At 33.8% G+C, this 22,262-nt stretch overlaps 1 protein-coding gene across 1 annotated transcript in view; it reads right to left on the bottom strand.

Annotated features, from left to right (window-relative positions):
- The window catches only part of EPHA6 (EPH receptor A6), an 867,771-nt gene that overhangs the window by 320,024 nt on the left and 525,485 nt on the right, over positions 1–22,262 (bottom strand). Inside the window, exon 6 of the mRNA XM_049628043.1 lies at positions 6,885–7,009. Coding sequence (XP_049484000.1) covers positions 6,885–7,009 — 125 coding nt within the window. The remainder of the gene's footprint in view (positions 1–6,884; positions 7,010–22,262) is intronic.

Genomic DNA, 22,262 nt, shown 5'->3' with positions numbered 1-22,262 from the left:
AAAGAAAGAAAGAAAGAAAGAAAGAAAGAAAGAAAGAAAGAAAGAAAGAAAGAAAAAAAACAACACAAAACTTTAACAGCTCAGGAATTTGCTCATTTCCATAGAAGCAAGCATTCAATTGTATCTGAAACTGACTTGGTCCTCACTGCATTTTACTTCAAACTAACATATTAGGTTTGAATATTGTATGAATCTTATAATACCTATAAAGTTCTTAGCCATTTATAAAGATGGTTCAATGTTTAAGTTCCTGAGTATGTTTAAAAGCTCATGATTATTTCCCCCCATCCACACTTGGCAATGTGAGGTAATGGAGAATCAGGGCCTCTAGAGACTTACAATTCAAAGCACAGTCCTTGGCGTGACACTGCTAGCATCCCTCAGGAGCTGGTTCCCGATGTAAATCCTCAACCCACTCGCCATGCCCCCAACCCACTTCCAATCAACTGAATCATAGTATGCCTTTCAACAAGATCCTCATGTGATTCAGGCGATCCTTACGCCCTTTTCTCAATCCCACTTTTCTTAGTTACTACATAATAACCACATGTAGGTTTACACACAAGTTTATATTTAGGTTGCAAAATGTACAAGTTAGAGATGGCCACCGGGAAAGGAGGGTGCAAAGAACGAAGGAGATATGCTTCCGAACTAAAGAGTGGATGAAGGTTAAGGGTAGCATTCTGAAGTGAAGAGAAAATTTACTTCTTCAAACACCAAAGTGAAGGAAATATAACAAAAGAAAATTAGGAAGGTACACTGACCATTTTCTAAAAAGGGAAGTTTTTAAAAAAATGTCTGTAGTTGATTATTTTATTTTTAATCAAATTAAGTGTAGATTTACTGATTATGTTATCGTTAGGAAAAAAAAGCTATTCGGTATTTATCGGATTGTTATCTGGGGTATAACTATCTTGAGAAAGTAGAATAAGAGAGGAGGGGAGAAACAAAGAGACTTGTATAAAGTTTGGTATTGAGAAACATGTGACTTCATAAAGGACACCATGAATGCAAACTTCTCTCAAAAGAGCCTGCCTTAAATCACGCCTGACAGATAAAAATATTTCCCATAATCGAAAGCTTCCTACAAATCTCCTCACCTTTTTTTAAAATAATACGTTTTTCTCATGACATGAAATTATGTAATTCTATACAAAACTAATAGATACTTTATTAGCAAACTAGGTGAAACAATGGCAGATATATTAATTCAGTATTTTATGTAGATAATTATTGACCATCTGGATATAAGAAATGTTTCCTTTCTCATGATGAGTTTTCTTGAACAAAATCTAAAAACTGCTGACCGTGGTAAAAATTAACAAGAGAACTTTAGGAAAAGACTTTACCAGTCACAGTGTCTTTAAATACTGGATGTAAGAATAATGAACCTTTATGGGGGATTCATGTTTGCAAAATGAGCTACCAGTTGGTAATTAGTGGAACTGTATAGCACCCTGGTGAAATAGGTATGTTTAATCACTGCCATTTTACAGATGCAAAATGGGCGTTGGAGAATAATGAAGTGTTTGGCCTCAGGGAACCCAGAAAATCAATATCAGCAGAAAGCACTGACTTTTTGAGACATCCAATTGTGATGCAAGTACCAAGGCCAGCATTAACAACCACTTACTGGCTCTGTGATTTTTGATTTCTTGTGCCTTAATTTCCTCATCTGTAAAATGGGAAGAGTAATAGTATTTATCTCAAAAGGTTGTTATTAAGATTGAATTATTCGATCCATGAAAAACACTTTTACAAGTACCTGACATGTAACTGGACAACCATTGTCCATGAATTATTAGTGGTGTACCCTTCTGAGTGCTGGGGGTGTGAAAGTAGACAAAGGAAATCCCTGCCCTGATGGGCTTACATTCTACGTAGTAACAGAACGTCCTCTTAGTTGATAGACATTTGTGTATCGGTTTTTGTTATGAACAGGTAGAAATAGGGAGTTCTGGAGGCTTTCTTTCTCTGTTTTTTAAATTGCTGGGTTAATTTCACAGTGGCTGAGTGACTTTTCTCAGTTTTCTGGGAATGAGTGCTGAACAAAGAGGATTTTTAGTAATTTCTTTAGAATATGACTGAAAGTAGACCATTGTTTCAGCATCAGACACTGATTGAGCATTGAGTGACAAAGACAAGAAATGATCTGCTTTCTTCAGGGGCTCATAAACTAGTGAGAGAGTCAGATACACACATGAATGACTCTAATCAAGACTAACTTTGATAGATATAATAAAAGAACAAAGAAGCAGGAGAAAGAAAAGTGCCTTGGGCAGAGAACAAAAAGGAGAGGAAAAATCAAGAATGTGAACACAAAGGGTAAAGAGAGAAGGGAAGAGATAAGGAAGGGGCATGTGTGATGTTCAATTGAATTTTTGGTATTTTGTAGCTGCCAAGTAGGTTTGCAAATTTGAGAGGTGGAGACTGGGAGACTGGGAGTGATAATGTCTTAGTTTTGCTGAAACGACTTTCTAGGCTGAAGATAGAGCTGCCCTCACCTGAGGTACCACATCAGCAAACCAAATACAACTTTTGTACCCCTGTAAATTCTCTGACCAAAAATGCATATATCCAGTCGGCCCGCTCCAAGCACCAAGTCAACTCTGTACTTCTTTCCCTCTTCCTTTTCACCCCAAACAAGGTTAAATATGTGGCCTCAGCCAGATATTTTCTATTTTTCTCCTCTTTGTTCTTTATCCTATAAAAGTTTCCCACCTTCTACCCCATTTCATGGTTCTCTGAGGAGACTGCCCACTTCACAAAGTGTTAAATAAAGCGTGTTTGTATCACTTAAATTGTCTTTTATTTTTAACAGTTCCCTCATTATGAGTAGGCTCTGCTTTTGGAGAAAAGCATTGTTAGTAAGTAAATGAAATATAACTTTTTGGTAACATATTTGACTTTCTTCGTTATTTTAAGTGTCTTTTCATGTTCAAACTATATTTACTGGAGTTTAAAAAACTAAACATTTTTTGAGTATGAAAAAAGTAACTAAGAATTGGGGAGGAATAATTAACTGATGAGACAATATCTAATTAGTTATAATCAACAAGCAATATGTTTTCTTCTCCATACCCCTCTCATCACACACAGAAGACAATGGTAGTTTTTATATGTAATTATAATGTGAAAACTACTGTTCCCTGTGGTAAGATATTTTTTACAATGTGTATGTGTGCATTTAATTTTAGTAGACATAAATGAAAAACTAGTTATTTGAGTTATGGGATAATGTATCTATATGGATAAAAACATAGTAGCATCTGGAAACAGCTAGAACTATGAAATTATTTTTCTACCCTTATTTTATAGATGAGAAAACCAGACTGAGAAAATTAAGATCTGAGCCAAACTCAAATTTTTGACCACCTAGGCCAGTGCCTTTTTCTAATGTTACACATTCTGTGAGAAAAAGTCACTGGTAACAAGGGTATGTTGCTTGATCTCAGATATTTGTGGACACTGCACATTCTAAGCACCAAACTTCTTTCCTGATTTATAGAATAATGCTCTTAAGAAGAACTTAATAAAACAGCATGAATTCCTCAGAGAATAGTGTAAATATTGATTGTGTATTAATTATGAGTTAGCAATACAGACTGACTTTGATTAAAAGGAAATGGAAAGTTTAACAAGCCACAAATTAAAGACTGAGGCACCCCTATTAAAAGACTGAGGAGAATATGAATATTACAATGAGCCCAGGATTAAAATTATTTCACAGCTCTTTGAGCACTGAATTACCTTACTTAATAGTTGGTGTACCATCAGATCCCTTTGGACCACCTTTATGTGTTCCTGCTCCCAATCCCCCCCAACCAAGTGCCTATGGTTTTTTTTGACTGTGAAGGCTTGTATGTGGCACCTTCTTTAAAGACCTAAACTTGGGCTACTAAAGCCACTACAGAGAACCAGAAGTGCCAATGACTTTTTTTCTGTACATCTCATTAAGACTTTTAGCCAATGACTGACTGGAGCCAGAGCATGGGAGCTCAGCTTCTGTTATCTCCATGGGATGAACTCTGAGATGTAATTTACTCCAGAACTCCCTTATAGTCCTGCCTCCCCATTCTTCAGTCGGTTTTCCTGGGAACTTTCTTAATTAATCACTTGCTAACAAAATCCTGTCTCAGGGCTTGCTTATGGGCAATGAGATTTAGGATCAATCCATCCATCCATCCATCCATCCATCCATCCATATTTATCTAAGCTTGCTACTTCCCTCTCTCTTCCTTGCCTCCATTCATATACTTCTGTCCCCCATTGCACTCCAACTCAACACGCAACACCTGAAACAGCATGGTGTACACTCTATTCCATTCTATATTTCTCTATATTTATGTAACCATACATACATATACACATATGAGGGGATATTTGTGTTCCAAAATTAGCATCATTTGTACATATATTTCTTTGTATTTTGCTCTTCTTTGTATTTTGCAATATTTAGGTTCCTAATAAAGAAGGAAATTAGCACTTCCAACTAGGAATTCTATTATAAGTTGTCCTTGTTATAAGTTTTTAAAAAATATTTGCTTGGAAGGAGAAATCACTTTATAGAAGCAAATAGGTAAAATGTACAGTTACAATATGAAGGCATGGTTGGGAAAGGTTTTAATCCTATTAATCATTTCAAACCTCTCTGAAAGGTTTGATATTCTAACACCTTTGATTGGTTGCCTCTACATATGAAAAGATGATGATCTTTATTTAGTTTGTATACAATTCCCATGCTATTGTATAATGATTCTATGTTATATTATATGTCAATTATTTCCCTAGTTCTTTCTTTTTTTTTAATTTTTAAAAAAATTTTATTTACTTTTGAAGAGAGAGAGAGACGGTGTGAGCAGGCGAGGGGCAGAGAGAGAGAGAGAGAGAGAGAGAGAGAGAGAGAATATGAAGCAGGATCCAGGCTCTGAGCTGTCAGCAGAGGCCCCTACACAGGGCTCGAACTTGCAGACTGTGAGATCATGACCTGAGCTAAAGTCAGACGCTTAACCAACGGAGCCATCCAGGCGCCTGCTAATTCTTAAATTAAATTAAATGATTTCTAATACTGATTTTCATCTTTGGGTCTGTTTATAAAATTAATCCTTACAACCCACTAGACGACTTGATATCTTTCTTCATTTCCATTTTGTAAAAGTGAAGTGTGAGACATAGGAAGATTAATTGACTTTTCTTGGCCATAGGCATAATGAGCATCACAATCAGAATATGAACTAGGAATCCATGGCTTCCACCTCCATGTTTACTACAAGTTTAGTAACTCCACTAGCACTGCATCATTGCCATTTTCTTAAAAAATAGACTCCCTCATCACATTATTTATTCCACCATTAAAACGGGAAAATTATGCCAGCATCTTTCAGAATTTTATTGATTTCTAAAATTTTGATTGGATGATTATGGTTCCCTTTTTACAGAATCTGTATGATTTGTCCTTAATTGGAAATATTATAAGTTATCTTCATCTTACAACATTCGAAACATAAATGACTATAAAATGAGAATTATTTTCTGTGTACAAAATATAGCCTTTATAAAGCATAGACGGATATTTTCATTCTGAAAAGTTGCTGATATATTTGTGCCCATTGCTTTTTAAATAATGAGAATTTTTGCATATCTAAAGATCTACTTAATCTAGTAGACAGAAAATATGTTTACTTTGTGACAGCATGCTAGAGGTTGTAACGTTTGAAAGGAGAGCTCAGCAGGATTTCTGAGCACATGCTGGTTTGGCCAATGTCCACAATCTGTAATCCAATTAAAACTCAGTAAATTTCTCTTTTCTTAGACTATGGAGTTACTCATGTGAATTCATGATAACGACAGTTTTCATTGACTACATAATGCTGAAATTACTAGATGGTCAAAAATGGGTACAGGCAGGCTACTGAGTTACCTCTCCCTTTTTCAAACATACATTTGCTCAGAATCAATAGAATAGGAAAAGATAGACTTCTATTTCTGTTCTTGACCTATATTTTTTCAAAGGAAATCAAAATTTGTGATGTTCCTTTGCTTCTAGTAATTTACAGAAATGCAAGAAGTTCCTTCTTACTTTAGTATACAACTAGAAATTATATATAATTTTACATTATTTTTTTAAAATTTAATGTTCCCTTTATCAATATTCCAGAGCAGTATTAGCACAATGAGACATATTAGAATTGTTATGTCCTCTCCTATAATATCTATAGCAACAATATCATAATAGTGAGGAATAAAGAGAAAAACACATAAAGAAAGAATGTGAATGCAAGAAAGGTAAGGAAGTATATAATTTGGGAAAATATAGTAATTGAGAACAATTTTAAATGACAAAAATGAAAATTAAGATTAAGTTGATTTATAAACCAGATTTATCTGGGTGGCTTCTTAAAAAAGTAAAACAGCTGACCTAAATGTAAAACTCCATTTATCCCTTAAATCATCCTTTCCAAATTATAGAGAATTGTAACTGTAAACTCATTGGCAAACAATATGGGCTATACAAACTCCTTCTTTAGGTTCCAGCAATTCCATTTTACTATGTCTTCCAAGTGAATTTTAGAAACAATGTTATGTCAGCTAAACTGTAAGTTGAAGGAGTTATTACCTCTTACTATGTTGGAAAAATCCCTATAGTAAATCATGACAGAGATGAACATCTTATGTCTTTTAACTTTATCATCTGACATAAAACAAGACAAATTAAGAAAAGTATAAGCACAGTAGTAAACTAGAGTTTTGAAAGACATAGTAGGTATGAAGTTATGTCACAGAACAGGTTTTAAAGTAAAATAATATAACAACATGCTCAATATATACATATATACATATATATGTATATATAGTTTCTTTAGGAAGCTCCAAATAAGACCTACTTTCTCATAGTACTTGATCTCGTAGTCCAGAATGGCTCCATTGGAAAAAGCAGGTGCTTGCCATGATAGGGCAATGCTATTTTGGGATGCCCAGTCCTTCCTTACCACACCTATCAGGGAAGGTGCTGAAAGGAAAGAAAATAACTAAGAATTAATTGGCAGGAATCATTCTCCATCATCTTTTCTTTAATATTTTGTCTTCCAAGGAAAATATAATTCTTGTTGAAGCGGATAGCAATTGTTGATGTCAGATTAATAAGAAAGGCTCAGGATCTACTCTATTTAATCCAAATAAAGTATTAAAATATATTTAGAAGCACTACTAGGGAACATAGGAAAAACTCAAATAGTCCAAGAATAAGAGCCAGAACTCATCACCTTCATCTTTGTTAGAGGAGATTTTTCTTTAAGATGGCTTTGGTTTTAGTCTATGACATGAGGTACAATACATTTGGATCCTGTATTTTATCAAATCTAAATCTACTATAGAAAAATACTCTGAAATTACAAGATCATTTATAGGCTTTTCTTTCTCTTCAAGACTTAATACTTTGTAAACTGTTAGTACTTTATAAAACTTTATATTACAAACATCTTATCTTTAGTAACTTATTGCATATCAAAGTGAAAATTATTTCTTTTGCATGGTTTCTGTGACATTTGAATAAAATTGACACATTTAACTTCTGAAGTTTATTTTCAGAAGTATGTCTTTATTCCCCTATATAACATTGTATTAGCAATCCAATCCTAATCTAAGGTAATCTTGCATTTGACTTCCAAGATTTCCCTGGATTTATATATCATAATTTTCTCTAACAAAATACTCATTTTTAAGTATTCTAATTTTTAAAACAACAGGTTTTTGCATAGAAGTTAAATTTCACTCATAAAAAGAAAAATAAAAATTGAATATACTGAGGTATCATTTTTCACTAATCAGATTGGCAAAAATCCAAAAATTTGACATCAGGCTCTATTGGTTAGACTTTAGGGAAAAGCACTTTAGTACATTGTCGGTGGTAATGCAAAATAGTACAACTTTTATGAAGGGAAATTTAACAATTTGAGGCAAATTATATGTTCATTTACACTTGGGCTTTTTGGAATCTATCCCAAAAACACACTGAATAAACACAGAGAGACATATTTATAAGATTACTCACTGAGATTTATTTGTAAAGACTGGAAATAATTTAACTGTCCATCAAAAAGGGACGGGTTGAAAACCTATGCTACATCCACCAGAGAATTATGACTATAAATACTCCATATAAAAATGGAGTTTTTTCAGGATATATTTTTAAATAAAAAAAGTAAGGAGGGAAAATGTACAAAAACAATGTAAGGATAAGCCTAAGAATAAAAAAATAATAACAATAGTCACCCTTAGGGGTGGGAAGCAACAGGGTGGACATGATAAGGTTAGAAGATAGAAGTCTCAATATGCCTTCCCTTGAAGATTTACTTTGGAACTCTGTGAATAGTTAAATGGTTAGAAAGCAAATTATTTAAAAAAGTAATATCAAAAAATTAAAAGAAAAATGCAACCTGTGTATTGAGGCACAGTTTCCAAGAGTAACTACTTAAAGTGACTTAAAACATAGTAACTTAGTGTATATCCCAAAGAGGTAGTTTTAAGGATTAAAAAAAAATCTGCAAAAATTACTAAACTGTTTTTAGTAATGATATTGCTGTTGGTAGTATTCGTATTGTAAATCTGAATCCTTATGTGTATGTTGAGGGTTAAAGCAAATGAGTAATTATTATGGTGTTACTGAGGACTAGGTCTGTTTATTTGTTTTCTTCAACAGGAAACGGAGATACAGATATCAGATCAATGAAGGTACATAAAAACTCTGTAATAGTAAACTCGTATCGGAATTATCATTATGAACTCACAATGTCTTTCCAACTCATTTCCAGAAATCTATTCAAATGAGCCAATTGCAGGTGAGGATAGAATTTGAAAAAATTGATTCTCTATGATTAAAATAAATATACTTTAAATTTGTAAGGAAGGCTCAAGTATTAGGTTTGGTATTTTATTTCTGAATGTTGCCTTTGCATCGTAAAGATAAAGTATTTCTTAAATTTGTGAGAATGAAAAGTTTGGTTCTCCCAAGGAATTAAGTACTTTAAAATTATATTAAAGCTCTTTCCAGCTTTTCAATGAAAGCATTATTGCACTAAAATACCTTTTTAAAAATGAGTGATGATAATAACAGAAGTCGCTAAAAAGTAGAAGTGTGCTATAAGCTAAAACAGAAGTGGATAGCATGGTAAATAAGAAAAAGTGCTCAGATAATTCATTATTTAAACTGAGTCATATTCAGTACTAATAAACTACCATTAATAAATTTCACTAATGCTCTTTAACTGTAGTATAATAGTGTATTAATGGAGTTTTATGGAAAAATTATAACTTTAAGATGAATCATACAAATTAGAAGTTGACTTCTATATAACAATTCATTATAATTTTTAAAAATGTCCTTTTCATGTATACAATCTTATGGGTAATTTTCAGTTTAATGTGCAATGTCATAAGGCAATAATATTACCAGTGTACTACATTTTGCCACATAATTATTTAGCACTCAAGGTCAAATGATATAATTCTTGCAAAACTGATAATGAATTCAATTATCGCAGCATATTAGAATAACTATTGATTAACATACAGGTATTATTTTTTCTATTTCCAATTCCCCACTGGTTAATTAACAGTGCATGTACATCACCTAAATTTTATGAGTCCTCTCCTATACCTCTATAAAATAAAGAAAATCTATTCTTTAACTACTCTGGGAAGTACTAATGAATATACTATTTTCTAAGAAATCTAGTTATAAATTCTTCACTTATACATGGACTTCAGTGTCCAAGAACCACCATATAAACTCTAAAATCTCTTCACTTCTGCGTATCCTCTTTATATGTAAATGTCTATATTTTACATAGTTGCATAACCATGTATTTGAAATCCTATTCCATATTTCCATATTTTCATATAGTCTCCATAATTATTACTTTCATGGAAAAATATTCAATTATGTTTCTACTTTATCAGACAATTCCTCTAGTGTTGAAATTTCCTATATGGTTCTGTTAGAGTTCTCATACTTTATGCACACATTTTTTATTTTGTTATTTTACAGAGAATGGTGCTTTACATGATTTGGATGTTCTGAACCACACTATGTATTAACCTATTGTTTTTGAAAAGAGCTGCGCAATATACACTAGGCACACATTTTAAACAGTTAATGAATTAAAGCAGAGGATGTGGGAAATAATTTACAGGTCAATATACATCCCAAATGCTGCATCTTCTATTTTGTGAGAAGGCTAGCACCATATGGAATTTTATTTTAAAATATGGCATCAATACATGAAACCTCAAGAATTTGTTTTGAATATATTTGACAAATTTGTTTTCTTAATAACCTGAATTTATATAACATCTGAATTTGGCATATTGTGACAACACTGTAGTACCAACAAACATAAAGGGGAAAATACACTTATTCCTCCACATGAGAAAAGCTAATTTTAGAACACAGAGGGCAACTATTGATTCTTACTTCTGATTCTAAAAAGTCAGAGAAAGAAATAAATAGTCAGGGAAATAATATCTTCTGGAGTTTGTCAGATCAGAGACTAACTGAAAGACTTGAAGGCTCAAGCAATGTTTCCTGAGTAAAGAATTGTGTATTCAGTATAGTTTTCAGTAGAATTGTATTTCTGATATACATCCTTTCTTAAGCCTTCAAAATCTTAGCTTTGACCTTCAAAATAAATGATTGTTGAATAGATTACCACATTTTTGAAAATGGCTTTAATACAACCCTTTTTGATTACTACATTTTCTGAATCTCAAATAGTTTACCAAGAACTACATGGCAAAACAAGAAAAGTACATCGTGGAGTTAGTGAACAAAGGAGATTTCATTCACATTAGGATGAGTGTTATTTTCTTATGCTTACATGGAAATACATGAAGGAACTGTAAATTATTCTAGGTAATTATTTTGGTCCTAATGAAGATTTAATTGTGTGTGTGTGTGTGTGTGTGTGTGCATGTGTGCACGTGTGTGTGTGTGTGTGTGTTTAGGTGAAGAAGAGAGAGATGGGGGAGAGCAAGAACACACCTCTACACTCATGTATTTTTGACAATGGAAATCTTCACAATAAATGTTAAATAGTAGAATCTTAGTACTAGGATAGACCTTGTAAGTCATTTAGTATATTATTTCAGCAATGCAGAAAATTCCTCAACATATTCTTGTTAGCTGATTATCCACTTCTTGCTTCAACAGTTGCTCTAAAGAGTACACTACTTCATAAAGCTGTCCATTTCTTTTTGAAAATCTCTAACTGTTAACAAATTCTCATATGGAGTCATTGTTTTCTTCCTGTAACTTTAACCTAGGTCCTGGTTCTTACCTTTAGCATTAATGGAATTAACTCTTCACTTTTGCTCATCTATCATACTTCTTTTTTTTTTTCTTTCTCTTTTTCATATCCTTTTCCTTCCTTCCTCTCTTCTTTCTTCATTTCCCTTTTTAGTGCTTTTCACTCTCTTTTCTTTATTCTTTTCCTTTCTCTTCTTCCCTGTGCTTCTTTCCAGAGAGATGTATGCGTGTCTGTGTGTGTGTGGTGGAGGGGGGGTATAATCAATGGCATAATGAAATGTAAACAACATAATAAGTAAATAACAATGGCATAATAAATAAATAATATACACCAGAAATTGCAAATCAAGAACCAACTTTTAAGACTATGATTTTCCCTTTTTCTTTGCCAATGAACCAATGGGTAGAGTTGCCAAGCAAGAATATGGAGTAGTGTTTCAGTAGATGCTCAGGAAAGAGACATGCTATAATCAATACAATTCTACTTGTGAAGTTTTGTGACTGTGATATTTATCATGTTAATTGACTTTTTGAAACTACTTTTGATCGATATCTTGTTTTGGAAATAGTTATTAAATATATTATGCTTTATACAACATAATATATCTTAACAGTATCTGCCTCATATGCTTTTGTTTTGATGTCTTTCTTATAATCAGAGTTTAATAGCAATCTATATTGTTACCTACTTTCCCCATGTGGTTGAAATCTGGTTCTGAGTTTGAAATATACATGAAATATACAGCAGAATTGATGCTTTATTTTCTTTCTAGTGTCTAGCTTTGTCCTGTACCTGGGAATAACATGGTATGCTGAGCCGTATGACAGCTGTGATAGGATGCACAATGGCTCACAAATAGATTCACATCTAATCCCCAGAACCTGTGAATGTTCCTCCCTGGCAAAAGAGACTTTGCAGTTTTGATTAAGCTAAGGATTTTGAGATGGAAAGATTATCCTGAATTACCCAGGTGGGCCTGATGTAATCACAAGTGCCATAAGAGGGAGGCAGGAGGCGACTTGTCTACAGAAGGAAGGCTCTGAGCCAAAGAATGTAGGCAACCTGTAGAAAGTAGAAGAGGGAAGGAATGAATTCTCCTTGGAGCCTCCAGAATGAACCAGCCCTCCTGACACCCCTGTTTTTATACCTATAAGACTCATGTTGGACTTCTGATGTCCAGAACTATAAGATAATAAATATGTGTTGTTCTTGAAACAGTAAATTTGTGGTAATTTATTACAGTAGTAACAGGAAAATTACAACACTTTAACTGGTTTATCTTTAAAGACCTTAATTTGGGATAGATACATTTATGGTTCTGTAGGGAAAGTGGGTAGGTTTTAAAAAAAAAAAAAGCGAGTTTCTAAAAAAATTAAAACAAAAGAAAAAGTTCTAAAGCAGTGATAAAAAGCATCTATTTGTTTAATTACCTAATTCATTTGATAATTTACAACCTTAAAAAAGTATTCAATCTGTTTCTTTTAAACATATTTTGAAAAATGTTGGATACTCTCATCCTAAAGACTTTCCTTATTTAACCTATAGTCTGTCGGGTTTCTCACTTCTCTGCCTTTCTTATTAAAAAAGGGAGAGGTTTTCTTCTTCCTGATTATAGCACCTTAAGCTATTGGTGATATTGGACTACTTTTTTTTTCCAGTTTTTCCTCCAGGTTAATGTTGTTCTGTATTTTAAAAAAGCCCTTAGCTCTGAATTTCAAGTCTTTCCCAAAGAAACACTAACATCATGTAACACAAAGCTTGGTCACTCTATTTCTTCCTACCATATCAATGTGATGCTGGTAGGTAGCTTGACAAGACAAGTGAAAAATTGTGGAAATATTTGCGCTGAAAACTCTCACCACCTGTGGAGGCCGCAGTGAAAAATCACTTTTTAAATAATAAGTTAAAATGATACAGCACTGTCAGCACTTAATTACAGAAAGTAAAACCTGAAGCATTATCTTTCAAGTTCTTTTCAGCATAACCTGTGCCTTTTTAATTTCTATTTTATTAGTCTATGACTGGCTGATTTAATGCGTTCACTGTTAAGCTTGTCTTTAGGCTGCTGTTTATAGTAATTTATACCACATACCTCTCCTGACTATTATATCATTCCAGAGGCATTTAAGAAATTGTTTATATGACAGATGCTATAAAATGCAGTTTCTTTGAAATATAAAGACAAAAAAAAGTATTCCCAAATTAGAACAGCCTGAGATTCTGCTGACCTTATTATTACCTGTCAATTTTTAGCAAAAAGATCTATGTTGTGCCAGTATTTTCTAAGCATTTAACATATGCTATTCACCAGTATCTCAGAAAGTTGGCCTTTCTAGAAGGCCAAAATCAAGAATGTGTCCTTTCTCGGCTTAACTTCAATTTCCTTATTCATGGCATCCCATTTTATTAAAATCAAGAATATTGGTTTCTAGTAATTTTTCTAGGTAAAAATACAATTATTTGAACTGTACCATTATAAAAATTATATATGAAAATTATATAAATAGATTAAAAATATTATATTTAAATATGGGTTGTAACTCCTGGGCCTCAGCTGATTCATGAAAAATTTGTTCCACATACAGGGAAAAAGATGAGCCTATTTAAATAACATCAAAAAAAGGAAAAAATGAGCAGGAAAGTCATTTATACATAAACAACTAAAATAATTTTAACTAGTACTGTGGAAAGGAGGCACCTAAGTGATAAAATTTGCAAAAACATAAATCTTTAAAATAATATAATGAATTGGGGCTTCTGGGTGGCTCAGTCGGTTGAGCTTCCAACTCTTGATTTTGGCTCAGGTCATGATCTCGCAGTTTGTGGGTTCAAGCCCCACATCCAGCACTGTACTGACAGCGTGGAGTCTGTTTGGGATCTTCTCTCTCCCTCTGTCTCTGCCCATCCCTCATTCTCTATCTCTCTCTCAAAATAAATAAATAAACTTAAAAACATAAAATAATATAGTGAATGGAAAAAGTTTTACAAATTTTATTGCTACATTAAAAAAAAGTTTGGACACTTGAAAGAACTCCATACAATAGATTTTAATGAAGCTGTTTTAAAACTGATGTATATACACAGGCATGGGAAAATAAGTGTCATACTTAACGTGAAAAAAACAAGTCGTAAATCAACATTCATATTATGATTTAAAAAAAATCTAGGGGCCCCTGTTGGCTCAGTTTGTTAAGTGTCCGACTTTGGCTCAGGTCATGATCTTGTGGTTCAGGAGTTCGAGCCCCGTGTCAGGCTCTGTGCGGACAGCTCAGAGCCTGGAGCCTGTTTCAGATTCTGTGTCTCCAGAGACTCTCTCTGCCCTTCCTCTGCTCACACTCTGTCTCTCTCTCCTTCAAAAATAAATAAACATAAAAAAAGTATGCAAAAAATTCTAAATACTAGATACCCCCAAATTGTTAACTAAATTATATAACTATTATATAACCAAATTGTGTAACTATCAAAACCATATTGGAAGATTTGGGAATGGATGATGAGGTAAATGATGACCTAGTTTCCCTACTAAATATTAGTTCAGCAATATTTATAAAAAGGTCATTCAGTACTGAGAGATGACCCTCCTTTTGAGGATGATGAGAACAAAGAAAAGCAAATAGATGATATACCTGTTTGGGACTAAGAATCCCTGAAAGTTAACCAAGGAACACTTTTTGAACTTACTCTGGCTGCAAAATACTTAGACATCAAAGGTTTCTTGATGTTACATCCAATACTGTTGCCAATATGATCAAGAGGAAAACGAGGAGATCCGCAAGAACTTCAATACCAAAACAGACTTTATTAAAGAAGAGGAAGCCCACGTATGCAAACAGAGCCAGCAGTATGAAGAGAAGTGAAATGTTGTGCCTGACGCTAACACTGTAAGGACTGCTCTAAACACTAGTTGAACTATTCTATTTAAAACTGTTAACATTGGGGTGCCTGAGTGGCTCAGTTAGTTGAGTGTTGGACTTCAACTCAGGTTATGATCTCATGGTCCATGAGTCCAAGCCCCACGTGGGGCTCTGTGCTGACAGCTCAGAGCCTGGAGCCTGCTTCAGATTCTGTCTTTCTGTCTCTCTCTCTCTCTCTCTCTCTCTCTCTGCCCATCCCCTCATCACACTCTAGAGTCTCTCAAAAATTAATAATGCTAAAAAATTTAAACTATTATCATTAGACAAATAGTAGACAAATGCAGCAGCAAATCAATTATATTAGCAGAATACTATTGCCATTGCATGCATAGTTTGAGTACAGATTCTAAACCTATGGCTGAGTTTCTTCTAGACCAAAAGTTTTTATTCTTTGCTCTGAATAAAACTGAACCCTGGGATATCTATTAAAAATATAATGAATATATATGCATATATATGCATAATTTATGTACATATGCATATATACATTTTAAAATGGAATCACATCAAGCTATTAATAGTGGTTTCTCATGCTAGCCTAGGAAAACTAGATGTAACAAGAGAATAACGGAAGTGAATCTAACAATTGACCAGTTACTGATTTTTAAATTATATTAACAAATTATATTATCTGTACCTTTTGAAACTACTTTAAAAGGAATACGATTTTATTTTTAAAAACCTAACTAATCTTTGTCATCTCATAGCTAATGTGACATTCTGAAATTGTTTTCAAAAATACAATTGAAGAGTTAATAAATCTCAAAACCTTAAACCTAAATATTAACAGACTTATAAGCTATGACCATAAAGTAATACATGTGGCTTATGGAGGAGTCATTTAATTATAATCTTTCCCTGTATTTTTGTCATCCTTGAATTTATATGATGATACAAAATTGCAGAGGAAGCTAGATGGAAGAACACTGGATTCAAAAGTATTTTAACCCAAGAAGCTTTATGAAAATTAGTTTTATAAATGTTATGGATTTGCTTATTGGATGTCTTAAGAAGGAAAAAAAATCTTTTTCTGTGCTGTTGTCACCTAAAGTGCATAAACAGACAAGACAGTTTTAGTTCCATTTTGGGGCTGTGAAATGACCCATGGATGACCTGGGGAATTTTAGAAGAAAGATTCACATTTAAGGAATGGTTCATAATATAAGATAAAATCACAGCAATTACCATTTTTCCCCTTCAGATAGAACTATGAACTAGCTTAAGACTTCTTTAATTACTTTGGATGCAATTGATTTTGATGTCTGAACTCCTAAAAGGTTTACTATCTATTCCTCATGACATCTAGCAATTGACTGCCTTTATCATAAGCTCTTGATATTCCTCTTTATAGAGTATATAATAATATATTAAAAATTTTAAGTGTTTATTTATGAGAGAGAAACAGAGTGCAAGCAGGGGAGGGGCAGAGAGAGAGGGAGACCCAGAATCCAAACAGGCTCCAGGCTCTGATATGTCATCACAGAGCCCAATGCAGGGCTGGAACTCATGGACTGTTGAGATCCTGACCTGAGCCAAAGTCGGAAGCTTAACTGACTGAGACACCGAGGCATCCCTATAATGATATATTATACTTCACTTTTTAACTTCCTGTGCGCTTCAGATATATCATCTAATATACATTTTAACTTTGTAGGTACAGTTATTTTCATTTTAAAGATGAGGACATAGGATCAAACAGAAGCAACTTGCAGTTACATAAGAGGTACGAAGTGGACTCTAGGCTAAGTCTGGTACTTATGGACTGTACCCCAGTGATTGCGGCATTTCAGGATCTGAACCTTCCATAGGACCTAGTACAGTGCCACACAAACACATCAGGTAACTTTTATGTGAATCTCTTTTATTCAAAACTTGTTTAAATCTTGTTTCAAACCTTATCAGATAATTGTCCTGTCCATGGAGTTTTTGTTCTATAAATCCTCTATGGTACCATAGGAGCAATGGTCAATTGAGTCATATACTCCATGTATATGACATCATTTTATGAGAGTAGATTAATATAAGAAAAAAATAATCTATAATATAGCGTAATAACATATAATATTAATACCAGAAAATAAGTAAAGAGGCAAAGTGATAGGAATTTGAACATGCTGTATCAATCAAAATGGATATGCTATAATTTAATATGTATAATATTAAAATCCACCTTGGATTAGTTTATTGAATTTTCAATATTTTCCATTATTTAACTGTCTCATTTGAAAAAAAAAGTATTTGGATTGAGGAATAATAGGAAAACCAAAAATACTCTGAGTTATTTGATTATTGATTGAGAGTGTTCCTTTTCACTAATTCTAAAGGCATTTTTCCCCATCCCTGTACCTGCTCCACCCCATGAGCTGTGCTCTCACTTTCCCTAGCCACAGTTTAACACATCTCAGTCAGTAAAATTCTGCTGGATTCTATAGATTTTGTAGGCCATAGCCCTTAGATTCTCTGTTTTCTATAAAACCTAGATGTAAAATATTTAAAAAGCTGTGTTTGGGGATTTTTTTCTTTATTACTTTTTGGAAGTGAGAGCTATTCACAACTGTGTGTGTGTGCGCGCATATGTGTGTGTGTTTCCAGAAGATATATAAAGGGAGAAAGTACTCATACCGCTGGCCACTTGAGGGAATGTTGAATGATCCTGTCACAACTGATTCAGGAGGACGCAAGTGTATTCCTGCCAAGTCATCCGAAATGGGACTGTAAAACTGCTTTTGTTCTCTCATTAAAGAAATAATGCGATGCAACAGCAGATTCATTGGCATTGTTTCTGGTTGAAGCCGAGAGGAATAAATCTTGATTCTTCCTTGATGGAGGTAGTCTTTGTGTAGGACAAGTAGCCAGGTGCTCCCACAGCTGCTCTGAAACATTCATGGCTTCCTGAGGATATGGGTGATTTTGTTCTCATCATTGATCAAATAGCAGAGTAAATCACTGACGTAAAATAACACCTGGCTGAGCTCTGTGTTTTCCTCTCATTTTCTCTAGTTAGTAATTGTTGTTTACAAATCACTGACTGCATGAGGATGAAAAGCCTGTGTATTCTCATACTGGCTGCTAAGCTCATAATTTCCACTTCATGTTCTTTCTCCCAGTACCTTCAAAGGCACTCAGTGCATATTATACTTTATCCCCTTGATTTTTGTGATTACTTTGTTAACAAACCAAATGCCATTGTTCCATATGTATTACAGAAGTTAACAGTATTACAAAGATTTTATTTATTTATTTATTTATTTATTTATTTAGATTTTTTGAGAGGACAGGGAGAGAAAGAGACAGAGAGAGAGAGACAGAGAGAGACAGAGAGAGAGAGAGAGAGAGAGAGAGAGAATCTCAAGCTGGCTCCACAGCCAGTGTGGAGCTCAATGTGGGGCTTGATCCCATGATGGTGAGATCCTGACCTGAGTCAGATGTTTAACCAACTGAGCCACTTAGGTGCCCCGCAAAGATTTTTAAAACTAAAAAGAATTGATTATTATTCATAACAAATGCTGTAAATCTTTGCACATTTTTATACTTCATTTGAAATGTAATATGGTATGCTAAATAATCTTGCTTTTTTTCCCCCTAAATTCTATTTATGGGGAAAAAAAGTATGCCAATGAAAATAAGTTTTATTTTAGTCTATACATTTCCAAGGTGGGTTTATGAAACCAACTAGTATTTGTTTTCTTAGCATTAACTTATAATTAATGGTACAGTATACATGAAATATACATAAAATGTAACATTAATTTCAAAAATTAAATACTGAAATTCAGCAACATATAATTTCTGAATATTTAAATTATATTAGGTGTCAGCAAAATGTTAGGAAACAAAATAGGAAGATCAACGCTGAAATGCTGACATTCAGCAGGAACTCACTATCATGGCTGTTATCAATGGTTTACAGTGAATGGTCTCCTATCTGGTTAATTCCTATACCATATTTTAAAGTATTTTGAGTGTTACCCTGAAAGTGTATACTATTATATAAAAATTTTAGAATATGTCACTTACTATAATTCTTATGATCTTCTGCTTTGACTTCAATTTCAACTGATAGATTTTTTTTTTAATTTATGTATATTAATTTGTGTATATTTCTCTTTGATTTGTATTTGTAGACTTCAGCTACATAATTTTGAGTGCTTCTTAGGGAAACCAAATCGTTGCTCAAAGAGAAGTAACCTATCAGGCAAAAATTGTCCTATATCATAAATCCCCAAAGAAACAACCCTTGCTTGCTAGACAATTTTTCCTTAGATATTCACAATGATGTTTCCTTGCCTGAAGCTGTGTTTCAGAAAAACCTAAGAATAATTTGCTCAGATTACTTTCCTTACTTCAGTCAACATCTCCTCACATTTTAGGCTGTTCTATTTCCCTCAACACTTCATAGAGTAGTCCTCCCTTATCCATGGTTTCACTTTCCATGGTTTCAGTTAACTGTGGTCAACTGTGGTCCAGAAACAGATGATCCTCCTGATGTGTCATCAAAAGGTCAATAGTAACTTAACACTACATCACAATGCCTATGTCATTCTCCTCATTTCATCTCATCGCATGGCCATTTTATCATCTCACATCATCACATAAAGAAGGATAAATATAGTACAATAAGATATTTTGAGAGAGAGCACACATTCACAAAACTTTTGTTACAGTATATTGTTATAACTCTTCTATTTTATTATAGTCATTAATATCTTATTATGCATAACTTACAAATTAAATTTTATCACAAGTACGTATGTATAGGAAAAAAGACAGAGAACGTAGGGTTTGGTACTACCTGTGATTGCAGGCAGTGCATCAACAGCACATAAGGTTTCCTTTTTCTCCACATGCTTGCCAACATTTGTTATTTTGTGGGTTTTGATTTTAGCCATTCTGATAAGTGTGAGGTTATATCTCATTGTGGCTTTGATTTTCATTTTTCTGATGATTAGTGATGTTGAGCATCTTTTCATGTGTCTATTGGTCATCTGTATGTCTTCTTTGGAAAAATGTCTATTCAGATCTTTTGCCCATTTTTATTGTGATGTTTTTTTTTTTTGGTGTTGAGTTGTATAAGTTATACATTTTTATATATTTTATATATTTTGCAAATTACCCTTATCAGATATATCATTTGTAAATATCTTCTCCCATTCCATAGGTTGCCTTTTTGTTTTGTTGATGGTTTCCTTTGCTACGTAAAACCTTTTATTTTGGTGTGTCTGGTTTAATTTTGCTTTTGTTTCTCTTGCCTTGAGGAGTCATGTCTAGAAAAATGTTGCTATAGCTGATGTCAAAAAAATTACTGCCTATGTTTTCTTCTAGGAGTTTTATGGTTTCAGGTGTCACATTTAGGAGACCACCAGAATCACCAGAGAGAAATTAGCACCAGAATAAGAAATTACCTAAACAGATATTGTTACCAAACTATCCTATCTCTCATCTATTCTAAGAGCCCATTTATCTTTTTAAAAAATAATTTGTTTTCCCATAAATTCACTTATCTCCCTCCCCTTCCTGTTAAGATGTGTTATAAGTCCCAAATTCTGACCATCTCCTTGAGACATATTTTTCTTTGAACTCCTATGTATGTGCATAACTAAAATTTGTCTTTTCTCTTTGTAATCTGCCTTTTGTCAATTTTATGTGTAGGCTCCAAACAATAAACAAAAGAGGGTAGAGAAAAAGATTTTCCTGCCCGAGAGTTTCAACATAATGGGCATGGTTCAAAGCTAGTGGTATAACTGTGGATGGTATTGTTGGCTTAAAAGTTTCACATGAGAGCCTGACTGAAATGATTACACATATCAATGTGCCATTTTTGTGGTAATGTATAAGGGAAGTTTAGATAAGGGGATATTTGCAAGGAATTAGAGGGAACAACTCCACAGGGCACACAGCTTAGGAAGCAAAGATCTATAGACGGTAGTTCTTTGAAATAAACCTGGGTCCAAATTTCTCACCTCTTTTTTTACGATTAGTCCCTTTTGGTTTTTCCCACCTAGGTACATACATGTCTCTTAGTATAGACTCTTTTATAGTACCTTTTTGTTATGGGAGGGGTGCCTGGGTGGTTCAGTCAGTTGAGTGTCCGACTTCAGCTCAGGTCATGATCTTGTGGTTCCTGAGTTCGAGCCCCGCGTCGGGCTCTGTGCTGACAGTTCAGAGCCTGGAGCCTGCTTTGGATTCTGTGTCTCCCCCTCTCTCTCACCCTCCCCTGCTTGTGCTCTGTCTCTCAAGAATAAATAAAAACTTAAAAAAAATTTTTTATAATACCTTTTTGTTATGGGAGTATATTTAAATAGTTATAGTAGAATTATTAGGATATAGGCAATCTTGATATGCATCTAATGTTGGAATTTTGGAAGAAAGCCTATGGCTTCACAACCAAATCAGTAGTGACTTAGTCCACAGGTGACTTTTTCAAGTGCCTGTGTTGAGTCCACATACAGTCATTCAGATAAGACCCTTAATGATAATCCTTAAAAATCCCTCTTGGTTCTTATGTGTAATTACCTCCACATCAAGAGAAGCCAATTTTTATGATGATGTAAGAGATAATGCTACATTTTGATAAGATTGAGAAATATATGGTGGCTGAAACCAGCTCTCATCAGCTTGCCAGAATCTATTTGCCTTTCTTTTTGTTATTCAACATTCAAACTACAAATCAGCCCCAATCAATTCTTTCTTTCTTTCTTTCTTTCTTTCTTTCTTTCTTTCTTTCTTTCTTTCTCTTTCTTTCTTTCTTTCTCTCCTTCTCCTTCCTTCCTTCCTTCCTTCCTTCCTTCCCACCCCCCACCCCCCACTCTCTCTCTCCCTTCCTTCCTTCCCTTTCTTTCCTACCTTTCCTTCCTTCTTGCTCTGGAGAGGCAGTTTTAAACACCACATATTACTGGTCATAACTCAGCTTTACCAAACTTAGGGTGGTTGTTTAACATTGTTCTTCAAAATGTTAACAGATGTGCTGTGAAGAAAGTATCTTACCTTCAAAAAATTTGGAATATGCTAGATTAAATAAATTAAATAAATTACTGTAAATATCCCC

This window comes from Panthera uncia, chromosome C2 (genome assembly GCF_023721935.1).
Source record: "Panthera uncia isolate 11264 chromosome C2, Puncia_PCG_1.0, whole genome shotgun sequence".
Classification (NCBI taxonomy): domain Eukaryota; kingdom Metazoa; phylum Chordata; class Mammalia; order Carnivora; family Felidae; genus Panthera; species Panthera uncia.
Note: the sequence above shows the minus strand (reverse complement) of the source record. Positions and strands in the feature narration are given on the sequence as shown.